This window comes from Lepidothrix coronata, unplaced genomic scaffold (genome assembly GCF_001604755.1).
Source record: "Lepidothrix coronata isolate B3197 unplaced genomic scaffold, Lepidothrix_coronata-1.0 Scaffold193, whole genome shotgun sequence".
Classification (NCBI taxonomy): domain Eukaryota; kingdom Metazoa; phylum Chordata; class Aves; order Passeriformes; family Pipridae; genus Lepidothrix; species Lepidothrix coronata.
Window position 1 is genome coordinate 297,676 of NW_016690373.1, and position 15,029 is coordinate 312,704.

At 41.8% G+C, this 15,029-nt stretch overlaps 1 protein-coding gene across 6 annotated transcripts in view; it reads left to right on the top strand.

The window, feature by feature from the left end:
* ATP8A2 (ATPase phospholipid transporting 8A2) overlaps positions 1 to 15,029 on the top strand; it is a 325,416-nt gene that overhangs the window by 294,110 nt on the left and 16,277 nt on the right. For all 6 annotated transcript variants that reach the window (XM_017831596.1, XM_017831595.1, XM_017831597.1 and 3 more), the window contains one exon: positions 267 to 371. In XM_017831596.1, the coding sequence (XP_017687085.1) occupies positions 267 to 371 (105 nt within the window). The remainder of the gene's footprint in view (positions 1 to 266; positions 372 to 15,029) is intronic.

Sequence of the window (15,029 nt, forward strand, 5' to 3'; positions counted from 1 at the left end):
TAGCTTGGCTGCTTAGTTAGGTTTTGAATGTTCTGTTGAAGCAGCCAAACTGTTGAATTTGAAGTCCTCCTGATTTCTCATTTCTTACGTATTTTTTCCCAGGTATTGTGAACCTGAACTAACATGGAAACACTGTGCCTTCTTTTTCAAATCCTTCAAGGGAAGGCCCTGTGCTTCTCCCCTGACAGGTAAATTTGGGGGTTTGTAGCAAAACAAATGTTCACATGGCTTTTTTGTTTTGTTTTTGTCTTTTCCTTGTGGTACAGGGCTAAGCATACCTACCATAAAACTTTGCTGGAACAAGTTCAGGAGCTGGAGACGAAGACAAGAGAGCTGGGGAAAGCCATGCTTCGTGATAGTAATGGAAAGAGGTGGGGCAAGTCTATGCTAAATATTTAAAGCAACATTTTGTCCTTCCTGTCCTCTCCCCTTCCTATTTCTCGTTACCATTCAAATCTGATTCTAGACAGGGTAAGAAGACTTCTCTCCTGTATTATTCATTTATTGTTATTACCTTTCATATATGTCTGTTCTCCCCCAGTGAAACCAGCCTTTCCATTTCCATTTCTTCTGCATTATTGCTGTGAGGCTGTATTGGAAACTGCTGCTCAGTCACCCTGCCTGGTAACATGTAGTGCTATTACCTGGCTACTGGGCCAGACTGGTTTTGAAAGCACTTTGTCATATATCATCCAGAAAAAATTAAGAAATTGTATGATAACCATGTTAGGGAAGGGAACTGTCAGCAGCTCAGGATATAAAGACTGTAGCTAAAAGAAGAACTGTCTAATCCAGTGTGCCCTACTACTTCATCCAGTTTCACCTTAATTTTTTTTTTCATGCTCTTGCTTTTTCTACCACAGCTTACAGGCCTCTTGCTTTCAGGATTCTTAGTTTCTTGTTTTGCCTCTCCCTTATAACCACACCATATGGACTTGAATATATTGCTATTATTGAATCTTTCATTGTATGGGGAGAGTATGTGTTGTGTGGGAACTTTTGTCTCTTCTGAAAGAAGCTAAAGAAAATCATGGTCAGGCTTTTACATCCAACAGTTTCATTTACCATCTCAGAATGGGTTCTGCATCAGCTGGTCGGAAAAGCTCTCCAAGTTCAAAAAGGTTTTAGAACTAACTCTTCTGTTTCTTACACAATATGGCACCACATGACTTGCTTAAGAAACTACACGATCATTAAACTGGATTTTAGCAAACCTTATAAACTAGCAAACTGAGTGGAATGGGGCTTTTAAAAGATTTTGTTCTTCTGGGGCAGGGTCATCCTTTGAGCCTTTGATGTCTATTCTGAGGTAAACTAATTGCCATATTGTAGCTGCTGCTAAGACGAGCTGATAGTAGATTTTTTTTCAACTGAACTTGGGAGTTAATAAGGACTGTTTTTAGAGAAAATTATCAGGGAGTGAGTTTACTGAGATTATGATAAACTGAAAAGCTTTAAAAAATGCTTGTGTGAACTTCAGTGTGTTTATAAGATGTCCTTAATGACCAGAGTTCGCTTCTCAGAGGCCAAGACAAAGTAAACACAGTCTTATTGATTAAGATCACTTCAAAACACTTGGTATCTTCAGTTTTTATTTAGAGTAATTTTTTTGCTGTGACTTTTCGATCCCAGAGAACACAGTTCATAAGTTGTACTCACTAGCAAAAGTTAAAGACTGCATATCAAATGATTTAAAAGAGATAGCAAACTTTGCAGCACTGGTCAACAAAGGCAACCTTCTATGCCACAATTAAAACCAACAAAGATGCTTTAAATCAGGCATTTAATTAAATAATGGGCCTTGTTTTTAGAGTGCTCAGCAGTCACTTTGAAATCAGCTGGGCCAAAGCACTTGGTTACCATGATCAGGTCAGCCTCCCAAGCAAGAAAGGTATAACTTGGTGTTGGGAGGTGCTGACTGATAGTGAGATTAGATGCCAGCCAGGTAAGTGGAAATAAGACGAGCAGAAACTTGGCTGTTCCCGGGCACACGGCTCTGGTAGTATAAGCCCCTTGGGTGTTGCTATGGTTCCTATCCATGCATAGTATGTGAGGTTGCATTGGTGTTGGTTTGTAGCATTTGTGTTTTTCCTGCCAGTATTTAATGCCAGTTACTGACAGCTGAAGAGGAGAGTGAGTCAGCTTTCTGCCTGATAGATCCCTGGGTTGCAAGGCGGGTTGACATGCTGTTAACAGCAAGAGACACTTAGCATTTGATCTGTTTATATGTGCGCGTCTGTGTCTCCAAGAACTTGATGGGTTTCTTCTCTGTTTACACACTGTCCTGACTTTCTGTAAATTTAATGGCCATGTTGTAATTCATTCATACGCTGCATGTTTTCATAGCCTTTTACTTTATTGCATTCTCACTGCAAACTCTTTCATCTGCATTCCTCCTCCATATAGCTTCACTTCATTCTCGAAACGCTTGCATGGAGATGATGTAAGGAATCCCTTCTGGCTCTCCTTCCCATTTTCCCTCCCCCCTTCTTTCCATGCATTTGTTTGTTCTCATTCCTAATTGCTCCCAGATTTTCTGGGTGGTCCATCTGTGAACTAGATAATGGTAGAGTGCCTCTGCCTGCTAGGAGCTGGTGTGCTGTGCTTGTGTTGTGGCCTCCTGAGTGCTCTCCAGAGTTTTTCTGTCTTTTATCTCTTTTGTTTGTCTCCTGGCTCTTTCACACCTGCTAGAAATTGTGTGCTTGTCCAAAGGGAAGGGTGAGGGTGGGAAAGAAACAGAGTTGGAACTTTCTGCAGTTACAGTCTCTGGTTCATGTTCTTTATTTTTTAAAAAATTCCTTGAAGCTGGTGGAAATGTGTTCTAAGGCACATGCTTTGTTCTACCTTCCTGCCCATAGCCCCATTGCGCTTGGGATATTTCTGGCAATGTGACATTATGCAGGAAGGGAAAGTAATGGGAGTCTTCTCATTTCTAATGGAAAGTATAGAGCTGTGTAAAACCTCCACGGGTCTGTCTGTCACCTCGGCTCTTGGTTGGAAGTGTTCCTGAAAACATACCCATTAGTTGTTGGTTTGTTCAGTCAGCTGTGGAAGATAAGCTGGCTGTCATCGGGGTCTATTTTCCTGGCCCATATAGCAGACACTATTTTTGTTCAGTGTTTTTCACAAACAAACAACAAAAAAATCACACCCAATTACAGATAAGAGAAGGATTTAGGGAGCTAATTGCTTTTATAATTTCCTAGACGTTAGACAAAAAATGAGGTGCAAGATTTGAATGTTCAGGACTAATCTGCTAAACAAAAAGCAATTTGCAAAGCCCAAAAAGCATCTAGACTTGCACAACAGGATGCCATTAGTTTGCTGTGGCTCAGCTGAATTGCTATAAAATGTGAGCAGATAACACCTGGGTCATCTCTGCACTTGGGAAAGGAGTGCTGGGAGAGCTGTGTGTGCCACTTGATACCTAAATATGCATATTGTGTCTTAGAGGGTCTTCACCCTGCCAACTGTTCTTGCTAGACACATTTTTCTGGGCTAATAAAAAATGTCTTCACTAGTGCTTGCTACATGCTTTTGAATCTTAGCCCCTTTGAACAGTTTCTAAAATGGAACTTGCTTGTATTGATCTAAAAAAACAGGTGCAAATTTTTGCCGTACCAATGGCAGGGAGCAAACAGCAAGGAAAATGGTAGGTGAGGACTGTCTGGTCTGTGCAGGGCAGAGTGTCAGCACTCTGAACACTACAGCTGGGTCCCAAAACCCTTGCAAATAGCATTACAGTGGTGGCTTGGAGATTATATCAAGTGTATAGTTTTGAGCTGTAAAGGGTCATATTCTGATTCCTTTGTATATTTCATCTGAATAGCTAAAAACTAATTTTCATGGAAGCGGGATGATCAGTCAGATGATTCCAGGAGCAGGGGATTCATCAGGGAAGCTGGAAAACTGGCAACTCAAGAAACAGCTTGAGAAGCAGCAGAGGGATTGTGCAGTAAGGAGCTGGTGGTGGATCCCATGCCACGCTTGCCTGCGTATGGAAGATGAGTACCCACATTTGCTCTCCCCAGCCTGGGCACCTGGCAGCGCTGGGCTGAACTTCAGCGCAGCTGTGACATGAGCAAGCCTTGGTGTGGGAAGGCAGAGGGGCTCCCTGGCACGCTCATGTAACAAAAGGCAGGCTTTAACACTAAATTTTCATGAATTTAGAGAGGTGAGAGGGGCAGCTTGTGTGCCAAAGCAAACATGGACATGAGAAGACACCTGCCCAGCAGATTTAATCATGTTAACATGTGAGATTTGCACAAAGAAAAACAAGTTTTCTACAGGTTTGTGTTCAAAAGTGGCATTGAGTTCAGCTGCAGAGATTCTTGTGTCTTTAAATAAGTTTACAGCTTAAATCATAAAGGGCCAAACCTTCAAGTCCTCATTCACTTTTCACTCCATCTAACCTCTCATTGAAGTCAGCAGGAGTTCAGGTGGAGTAAAGCCTGATTAGGCACCAAAGCAAACTTTACTTTGGAAACTCTTGTCACTTTATTGCTCCACTGGCTAGCTAATGGAGAGTGAGCAAAGCTGTGCAGCACCCTCTTTGCGGCAGTAGATTTCCTGTTTCAGAGGGTTTCTCTGTCTTAGACTTGCCAGAGAGCTCCCTTTGAAAGTAGCTTTTTGGTTATTTTTTCTGTCCTGTTATTAATTGCTTGGTGGCCAGGATTAGAAGATTATTTTATACTGAAGAAGAACATGGTTTTCATGATCTACTTTACAAGGAGCTGAAGGGCCTGTATGGGGTGTTGCAGGAAAGCGCCCGCATCACTGAAGTATTGGGAAGAATTTCTTCAAATGGTTCGGAATTCTGGGAGGCAGTGTCTTGTCTTCAACAAAGGTGAAAGGAAGTAACTACAGACCTAGTGAGGTATAGCCGTGAGCAGTAAGGAAGCGCTGCAGTGTGTGTTTGTGCAGCGTTTTTCAGTATGCCTCTTTCCTCTTGCTGCTTTCAGACACCCACTGGGGATGGCTATGGTGCCTCTTTTACCTCCATTGCATAAAAGTTTTTTTGGTACACCTAAAACAGGAGCTCCCCACAGGCTCTCCACTGTCTGCCTTCAACAAGGAGCCATGCTGGTGTAAATTATCTTTCATTTACGTGCTTCTCACCAAATCTAACTCTGTTGCTTTAGTGAAATGTGCATGACCAGCTCTCGCCCTGAGAGCAAGTTGTCTTATTTATCTTAGCCTGGGTTTTATTTGGTGTGTGAGGGTAGATGCTTATCTCATTTCAGAAGCTGCATGACCTAGTGGGTAATTGGTGAGCTGACACAGGTACCCGTGGAGATTTCCCCACTCCACAGGTCCCTGGGGAGGAGCAAGAGGGAAACATGGGGAACCTGTCTCAGGCTTGTGGCTGTGCACAGAACTGAGAGGAGCAGAGGCCTCAACCTCGTGCCAGCAGAAGCAGAAACGGCAAAACAGACTTAACTTTTAACAAACACATGAATAAGGTGAGGACCTGGTCTCATGGTTCCTGAGGAAGCTGCAACCTTTTTCGTTAAGATCAACAGGACTGAGGCTTGGGCTCATTATATTTCAAAGCACTTTGTCTCTTTATTGATGCATTTCAAGTTACATCTACTTGAAATGGGAGACCATGCCAGTAAGGCCCCTTCACATCAGCAGGTACAATGAATCTTACTTGATTCAGACTTAGTCTGGTGCTTTCAACTGGTTAAATGGTATTGGATGTTTGGAGCCGAATTCTTGTTTCATGAATGTGTTGACTTCAGTGTATTTGCTCAGGATACACACGACTGTGATCTGAATCCAGCCCATCCAGTGCAGCTGAGCATAAAATGAGGTTCAAGAGGGAGAGGTGTATTTTTGGTTTTGAGGTTTCAGCATCCTTTTTATCAGTTTTTCCAGATGTTCTTCACACCATTTTTGGGAAGCAAAGGTGAGATTTCTTCACCGGCATACACAAGAAAGTGACTGGCATATTTATGGTTTTTCCTTGCAGCTTTTCTAGTAAAAAGATATTAGACTCCTTTTACTAGCAAAAAGCACATAAAATTATATCAGTGGGGTTTTTTTAAATTCTTTGATTCCATATGGTAAACATTCATGTATGGTAGGTGGAAAATGCATAATTTTGTTTTATTTTACACTTGACCCTTTCTCTCTCCCTCCTGTCCCATATCAGTAAGGCATCATCACATTATTTCCTTGTTTTAACATGTACAATTAATTTCTGGCATTTCTAACCCATGTGTGTGAGGCACTTGAAATCACTAGGTTTGATTCCACTGTGGGGAGGCTGTGGGGCAGAGCTGGGAAGGGGCAGAGGACAGAGGAGGTTTTGGAACCTGGCCAGAGTGTTGAAGGGGGGGAGTTACCATGTTCCCACTGATACTGGGGATCCAAGTGCCTGGTTGCTAGTGCAAACCAGTTGGAGCTGACATGCCTCTTCCCCGGTGCAATTAATTATTTCACATTGTCATTGTACCTATCATGTAACCTTGAGGGAGATCCATTGCACAAATAGGGTTAAAACCTGGTGACATGGAGAAGGATTTACAACTGTGATCAAATCTGCTACCAAAGTCAAAGTTGACGGAGGTACAGTATCAGCACAAAGGCCAAAATGAAGCTGTAAATTGAAAAGAAAGATTAGAAAAAAGAGAACATAACAAGATGAGAGTTAAAACTGATTAAGGGGCCAATCCCTCTGATGCCTAATCCTAAATTACTGGCTTGGGCACTGGGGATCTCCACAGGGGAGAGAAGAAATCTTCCCCTCCAGCCTGCACAGCAGGAGAACTGCTCCATAACAACTGTTCCAGCCTAATGGCTTCAGCAGTCTGCCTGCACCCTGGCTCCCCTCCTGGTTAACATGGTCTGGAAAGAGAGGCAGGACAGTCAGCATTCACCCTTCTGATTTGCGGTAAAGAATAAAGTGCTAAGTTATGCATAGCAAGAACAAGAAAACACAAGTTGTATTAGGTATTAAATATTTAGTGGACAATTACAAAATACTTAAAAGCTTACAGAAAGGCAATTTGGGGTTTTTTTCAGATCAGCCAAATGTCACGGACTGTGCTCTAAATTGTATCACAACACTTTCAAAGTTCACCATTTTTTGTTGTTGCCTTGAGCTGTTCTTAAGCTTTATTCTTAAGCTTTTATTTTATCTCTAAAGAAAAGGAAGAAAAAAGCTGATAAGAGGAGTTCAGAGTTTTTGAAGACAGAAGTAACTTTAACTTAAATGAGAGTATGTAAGTGGACTAACATGGAAAATCCAGAAAACTTGGAATAAAAAAAAAAAAACAAAAAACAAACCACACACAAAGACCCCAAACCAAAAAAACATCTATACATAGAGACCAAGCACAGAAAACTTCAACCTCCAAGGTGACTACTTCTGAAAAAATGAATGAGTAGGAAAAGAATGTTATAATTACAACTGTATTGCCACCTTATCTGTAAGGGATATGACCAAGCACCCAGTAGAGTAAGTGCAAAGTGAAGCACTTAGGGACAAGAAGTCAACAGCACTGATACCAAAAGGAGGATAGCTGAAAAGCAGCAAGCCACACTTTGCCTTTTCTGCTTCTGAAATGTTTAAATTGAGTCAATTCCCACATTTTGGAAAGGCTGCAGGCAAAACTGGGCAGTGTTAAGTTGGTTGACTTTGGGACAGCTAACAAGGGTGTTTGCCCCCCCCCCCCGTCCCAAGGAAATGTATAAACACATGCATAGTGTTTGCAGTGCTTAGAAATGGAAGGTACTTTAAGGAGAGAGATATCTCAATTATTTTCTTAGGGTAGTTGCATTTCAGAGAGGAATGTAATGTTTAGTGTCCGATTTTTTAGATGGTATTTTTAAAATGTGCTTGGTCTTATTGTGAGTTCACTCTGACTGGACACCAGGTTCCCCTCAAAGCTGCTCTGTTACTCACCCTCCGTCTTTGAGCTAAGTGACATTGGCTCTGTAGGACACAAGGGAAGCTTCTGGCAGCTTCTTACAGAAGCCGCCTCTGTAGACCCCTACTGCCAAAACCTTGCTACGCAAACCCAATCTATACCCTTCTGTTCTAAGTAGTAGTCTTTGAAAGAAGTTTAGGAGTAAGTCTCAAAAATGAAGGGTAGAATGGACTGTCCAACTGATTCTAGGAGTCAAAAAGGAATCTAGCTTTTCTGCCTTAGGACATTGTTAATGACAAAAGAAAATGTAAATCATCCTTGCTTGTCACGAAAAGGAAAAGTTTTGTCCTACTTTTATCCATTCCTCTTTAAGAACCAAGTTGAAGAAGATTGTGTGGGCTTAGAGTGGAGGAGAATTTGGCTCTAGAACTCTGTATACGATCTGGATGCTGCAAATGGGGGCTGGCTGAAGCTCACAACATGCCTTGGCCTCTGCTGTTGCAGGATGGTTCTGCCATGGGTACAAGGTGATGTGGTAACAGGGGTAGACCTGTGTGCACCTGCTGTGGGGCCTGCTGCTGCTGCTGCCCTCTGGCTGCAGGTGCTCCTTCATCCAGACCTCTGGGGTGCAATGGGAAAGCTGCTGTTTGGCTGAAGCAGCATTCTGCCAAACCAAATCACAAGCTGTAACAACAGTGTTTCTTCAGGGCATTGGTGACAGCCATGGATCCATGGGTTTCTGGTGATGTGGCTGCAAGTCTGGCTTAATAATTTCGCAAACCACTCGTTACCAGCCGTGATCACATGGGCCCATCTTTACCCTGGTTCCTCAGCTGGATCAGCTCCACTGTTTGTGGAGTCGACATGTTAAGTGAGCTGAGGGAAGTCATATGGTGTGGGGAGAACTGTCAGGCTCTCCCACTGACTGGTAAGGGCAGGGGCTGCTTTAGCCATCAGTCACCACGAAGGACATCCATGGAGCTGTCGCTGAAGGTGTTTGACACTGTTAACCTTTTCACATCCAGGCGGGATAAACAACTTGCAACCACCCCTGGGCTGAGCTTAGTACCCCATGTTGCAGGCCTGGAGAGCTTGCTACATGGCTGCTCTCAGTATGTTCCAAGTTATCCTTGCAGGGCCACACATCCAGATACATTTGATGCTTAACAGGCAAACATTTGGCTGGATAATGTCAAATATAGTTCATAAAGAAGGAAGGTTCCCTAAAGAGTTTCCTCCTGTCTGGGGAAGGGGAGTTTCTCTTCTGTGGCTGTCACATGTGCTTGGGAAGCCTGCTGGAGGGGAGCTGCTGCACTAAAAAGGCCTGAAGGTGTTATACTGTGGCAAGGCATAAGGGCTCAGCTTCCCTGGAAAGCTGGCTGTTGCTGAGCCCTCAGCAAGGACTTGATACTCCTTAAAACATGGCTGTCTGCTGCAGGAATCACTTCTGACAGGTTACTTCTTGCACCTCCCAAACTACAAGTGACACAGGCAACACTTCTGTCTTTATTTCTCTGTGATTTGTGCTGGTGATCTCCTAGCCGTGGGCTGGAGTTTTTTTGTTGATGGCTCGCTGAATTTTTACAGTAGAATGCAAAAGCAGGACGGTTTGATATGTCTATTTCATCTGGATCCAGAGTGATTAAGGACCAGTGTGTGTAGACGCTGACTCTGCAAAGAAAACGCTGATTTTTGTTTTACTGTTTATATGCGTTAGACACTTCCTTGTGAAATGCTCCAGAGGTTTCCTTTGATTACACTGCAAATTCATTATCAGTAATGCCTGTTTACCTTTTAAATTAAAAAGACCTCCTCTTCTGACCTCAGAGTAAAACATTCCTGCAATCCAATGCTAGATAACAAAAAATAACATCTCCTCTTCGTGGATCAAAAAACCAGCACATGCCCCTAGTTGCTACTTGTGCTGTTCTGCAGGAAGGTGATTCCTCTCTATGATGTCTCTGAAGCGCAGAGGACGGAGGTGTATTTGCTCACTCACCCAGTCAGGCCTTTCTTCCTGCCCTGAGTTGTTCTGGGTGTTTGAGCACAGATTTTTGCTGAACGCTCAACATTAGTGTGACTTGCATTTGAGATGACTTTCATGATTTAATTTTGAATTCCTGGTCTGCGTTAATGTTGTTTTTACGTTCTTCTTATGCCAAGCCTGTGTTAGTTATTTCTCTGTCCACTGCATAACTCTCAACAGTTCCTGTATGCACATTCAAGTAATGCACTTGAGACTAAACTAAAAGAAAACAAGTTAAACTGAGGCCTGCGGCTGTTATGGGGGAGTACCCTCAGCCAGAAGGGAGTATCTGAAGAAGAAAAATAGGTCTCCTCTGGCCAATTACAAAGGTGTGGCCACAGACTCTTCCTGGTGTATGGTACTTGCTCTCTGTCTGCCAGGACTATGATTGATTCTGTAAGCCTTTAAATAATTCACTAAAGATGAGAGATGAAACTTGTGAATAAATCCTCAGGAATACCTGAGGTAGTGAGTAAATCCTCAGATATGTCCTAGCAGCCAGAGAGGGATCTGTGAGTCCTCTTTGCCAGGTAATAGGTGGGGAGAAGCCATAGTGCTTGAACCCCCAGTTGTTTTTCAGAAGACACTTAATGGAGTTTGAGAGCCAAGAGAATGAAGTGAAAATCAACAATCTGCTTGTAAAGGATTTGGTGGTTAGGATTGATCAAATCTGGAGAAGTCTGCTTTAGACCTTTCTTCTCGCTCTGTGTATTTTATTTTGTTGTGTTTTTCAGTGACTGAAAAATGTCAACAAGAAACAGCAGACTTTTGTGTAAATTACTGTTGGTATGGAGGCAACGAATTACTATATTTTAATTCTAAAATTTTAAAAGGGAGAGAAGAATATCCTCTTTTCCCCTCAAAATCTAATCCACAGCTAAAGATGGCAGAGATAGAAACTTTCTAATCTTTTACTGTGTGTGTGGCCACATAGGATATTTTGCAAAAACTTCTTCTCCCTTCCCTCATTCTCTCCCATCCCTGCTGTTGCAGTCGTGGACAATGCATTGCAAGATGCTTCTTCCAATAGGAGGAGAATGCAGGCCAGCCAGGGCAACAGTGTGTTTAGCAGAGTATGTGGCAGTGGAAGGAAAGATGCTGAACAGGGATTTATCTGCTGCTTTTTTTGAAAATGCATGTGGTCAGGAGTATGGCTGTGGAGTTAAGGGCAAAACTTCAGTCTCAGCCTTGAAGGATTTTCTATTTTAAACCAAGCTGTACAATTATTTACCTGTTGCTATGTGCTGCAGCAGCACTTTAGGATAGAAGAAACAGTGGTGCTGCACATGCAGGCAGTATAGTGAGGGCTTCATAGTTATTCAGATGACAGGGAAAACAGCTGCAGCTTTCTTGTTCTCTGGGCTTACCCACGGATGCTGAGTATCTTGCACTAAAGAGCCGTGCTTCTGCCACAGGTTCTTTGCATGTTTTTGAGGTGGGGGTAGCAGCTGGGAAGTGTGCTTGTGCGTTTTAGTTGTGTCATCTCCAGCAGCCCTGGTAGGGCTTCACTAGTACATCAGTTCTTCCTTCTACAGAGTGGAAAAGCAGAAACAAAGGAAGTAATTTCATATGTGTATATCTGACTGAAGAGGGGCAGTGAGTTAAAACCAACGGCAATAAGTGTATTTGCACATTTGGTGTGCTTCTATTCTCTATCTCCTCTAGTACATTGTAACAAAACACAAACAAAAAGTTCAGATCTTGTAAGAGAAGGAGGGCTCTGATGTTTTATTTTGTATTTTTTTGACTGGACTATGTGTGTGTTTTCTCAGGGAAGATTCAATTTTAAGAGACACCTGCATCCACTTTAACCCTCCCTGTTTTGTGATCCCTGCTTTTCCCACCAGCCAATTAGTGGACTCAGGAGGACATTCTGGGTCAAGCTATACCAAATACTACAAATCCTCATTAACGCTAATTAGCGCTCAGTAGAGCTAATTTGTGGTGAAGCTCATCTTTTTTTAATTACTTCAGCAAATGAGACAGCAGAACCTTGTGGTCAGCTTTGAATTATTTTGTTTGTTTTGATGCACCTCATTTGAATGTGTAAAGCCAGATGTTTGTTGCCAAGATTTAAGGGCTGTTTGCTTTTGTGAGGGATGAGAAGAAGAGAACACAAAGATTAAATGAAGGTCTCTGTTGACACCTTAGGGCTATTCAGTTAGGAAGATGGAAGAGTCATTTTATTCATGGAATTGAAAACATTGTTATGAAATAATGTGTTACCTTTAGTTTACCTTTTGATTTGTCATTCACTTAATGAATTTGTGTGATGTTTTTAGCACAGACTTCCAGGCAGGCAGAAGTTGTCTTAACCCTCTTATGAAGCCATTGCAAAAGTATTCCTGGCCCCAGGTATTCTGCATTATTGATAGCAACTGAATCTGTATTTAGTTGACTTGCATACTGACTTTTTTTTAATCATTTTTTTCATAGTAACCCTCAGAGTTGGGACATTTTAATAATTATTATTCTAATCTACTGTTTGTTTAGTTCAAAGCATTTTGTCTGTGTCCTTTGTCCTTCATATAATTACAAATAGGTGGTACCTCTCCCTTACCCCCTCAGAGGTCACCAACCAAAGCATATCTCACTATTACCTTCCATAAGAATGTCCAGGTTTGTAATTTCTTCCATTCTGACACAATTTTTGAGGTCCTGAATATGAACACAACTATCCTGTATTCAGAGTATGATCTTATGATCTCTTATCCTTTTGCCTCAAGGCATCTTAAGATGCCATCCTTAGACCCCATGGGGGTGCTTAGGCACTGACTCTGAGTCACTGGAAAGCAGAATTAAATTGAAAATCATGGCTAATGCTTGGGATTGTTAACAAGCAGTATTTCTGTGAACAAGGCTTAACCTGTTGCCTGTGAGTCCAGTGTTGTTATTAGTTTTGCATCGAAGTGTTAGGGAGACTGAGAGGTTTTCACTTTGTTACCTGTTGGCAGCAGACAAAAACCTTTTCTCAAAGTGGGGGCTCAGTATGAGTGCAAACATTTTAAGAAAGCCACTTCACTTTCCTTTCAGGGTTTGTATTGGGAGATCTAGTATCTGTTAATAAATCAAATACTCATCCATTTCAGAAGAGCTGTGTTGCATTAACCTCTGTGTATTAAGAGCTTATTTTATAGTACTTGACTGGTCTTGACTTGCAGTCTGTTTAGTCATCCCTTCTACTTAAGCCACAAATGCTCTAATTCTTCATGAGTTTTTCTTTCTCTGCATAGATATAATGCAATATAATTTCCCAAATGGGAAAATCAGATGTGACTTCAGTTTTGAAATTGTTGATTATAATTAGCAATATCAAAGATAGTGTAGCTTTGGCTTTCTTAAAGCTGCAGTGTGTGGTTCCTGTTCAGAAGTCCCTTGACAACACACTTTCCTCCATACATTTCATGGAGAAGCCTGAGGAGCTAAGCATTATTGGCCTGCACTTCATCTGTTGCTGTGTAGTAGACAGACAGATGAAGAATTTGTTCCTCACGCTTTTTGCTGCTATGATTAATTCCATTCTCAGTGTAAGAATTTTGTGGCAAATATTGCTTATTTGTCCCTTAAAATAAATATTTTTGATCGATTTAAGTTTCCTTCTTTAAATTGCCCTCCAGTTCTCCCACTGAGATGGGAAAGACTCTTCTTGCATATTCTTCACCTGCAGAAGGTGAACAAGTGTTCCACTTCCATCATTCATAGGACAGCAGTTGGTTCAGACTGTTTCACTACACCAACAAGTTACCCAGCAGTCCTCTACAATCAGCAGGAGGTTGTACAATACAGCATTGCTAATTTGCACATGCACTGGTAGTGATTGGCTCTGCAGGCTGCCAACTTTGTGAGCAAGCTGTTAAAGGTTAGAGAAGTCTCGTGTCTTGCTTCATGCCTTCCATTGCATCACCCTTACCTGGTGTAGTACGTGCTTTCTTTGTAGTACATGCTTTCTATTATGCTGCCTGCTTGGAGCAGTTAGAAATTTCTTTCTGTATGTACTTGATTTTTCTTTTACAGACAACAACCAGTCTTTGGTTTTTTAAGCAATTGGATCTTCCAAGATTTTAGAAGCTTTCATACGGTAACCCTGGTTTTAATGGAAACCTGTGACCCTCTCTTTTTTGAACACATGCAGATCTCATGATCTTCTTAGATCTTCTTAGTTTGACAAACTCGGTTGGAATCTTTACTTTTGCTTCCAAATCTTTTATCAACTTCTGGTTTATATTGAGGGAGTACTACTGACTGCAGGCAGAGAAAGCAACCTGGCGTATCTGTTGCAGGTGTGATTCTGTGGTGCCAAGGGAAGGAGTGGGGAAGAGACCAAGTGTCTGAAAACACTTGACAGTTTGTAAACATTTTAAAGGAGGAGACTGTAGGCTCTACAAGCTTCCAGTTCAGGTGTGTGAGCTTAGAGACCCCAGGAAAAAGAGAAGGATTCCTCCCTTTCTTTTGTAGACATCTCATTATGCACTGAACAGAGGACTGAGCCTGGCTGTTACCTTAATGGACTATTAAGTGGAATATAAGCCTGCATGGCTGGATTACATATTATAGGCATCTCAGAGATTCTTCAGTTACCTTCTTGTTTGAAGTTAGCAAACTGCTTCAGTGAAAGGGAGTTGTTTGTTTAAATCTGTTGTAAGCTTGTTGCCGGCAGCAGCTGTGCTTGCTGGGATTTCCATTTCATGTACCAAATGCATGTGAATTTGTAATGCATTGGCATTCAGGTGTGTATCCATGTTTTCAGCATAACTAGTGGAATTACCGCTTGTGAATAAAGATGTGAAAGAAAAAGCAGACTGTGAAAATGGAGACACAGTGTAAATGTGGTGCGAATGGGATAAAGACGCTGCAAGGAGCTGCTCCAGCAAGTAGATTCCTTCTATGCACTAGCTCCATCTCGGTGTTAGGAACAAGGGTGAAATGTTAAAAACAGCCCAATTGTGGAGAACTTTGAACTAAAATAGACTGTAATATCTTTGTGAAAATAATCCGATGTTGAAGTTATTTGAGGCTCTAGTGCAGTGAGATTTGATAACATTATTTTAAAACCTCATCAAACTTAATAGGACTTATATACATAATTAAATGCTTTGAAAGGTCAGGATCTCAGTCATCATTTGTTA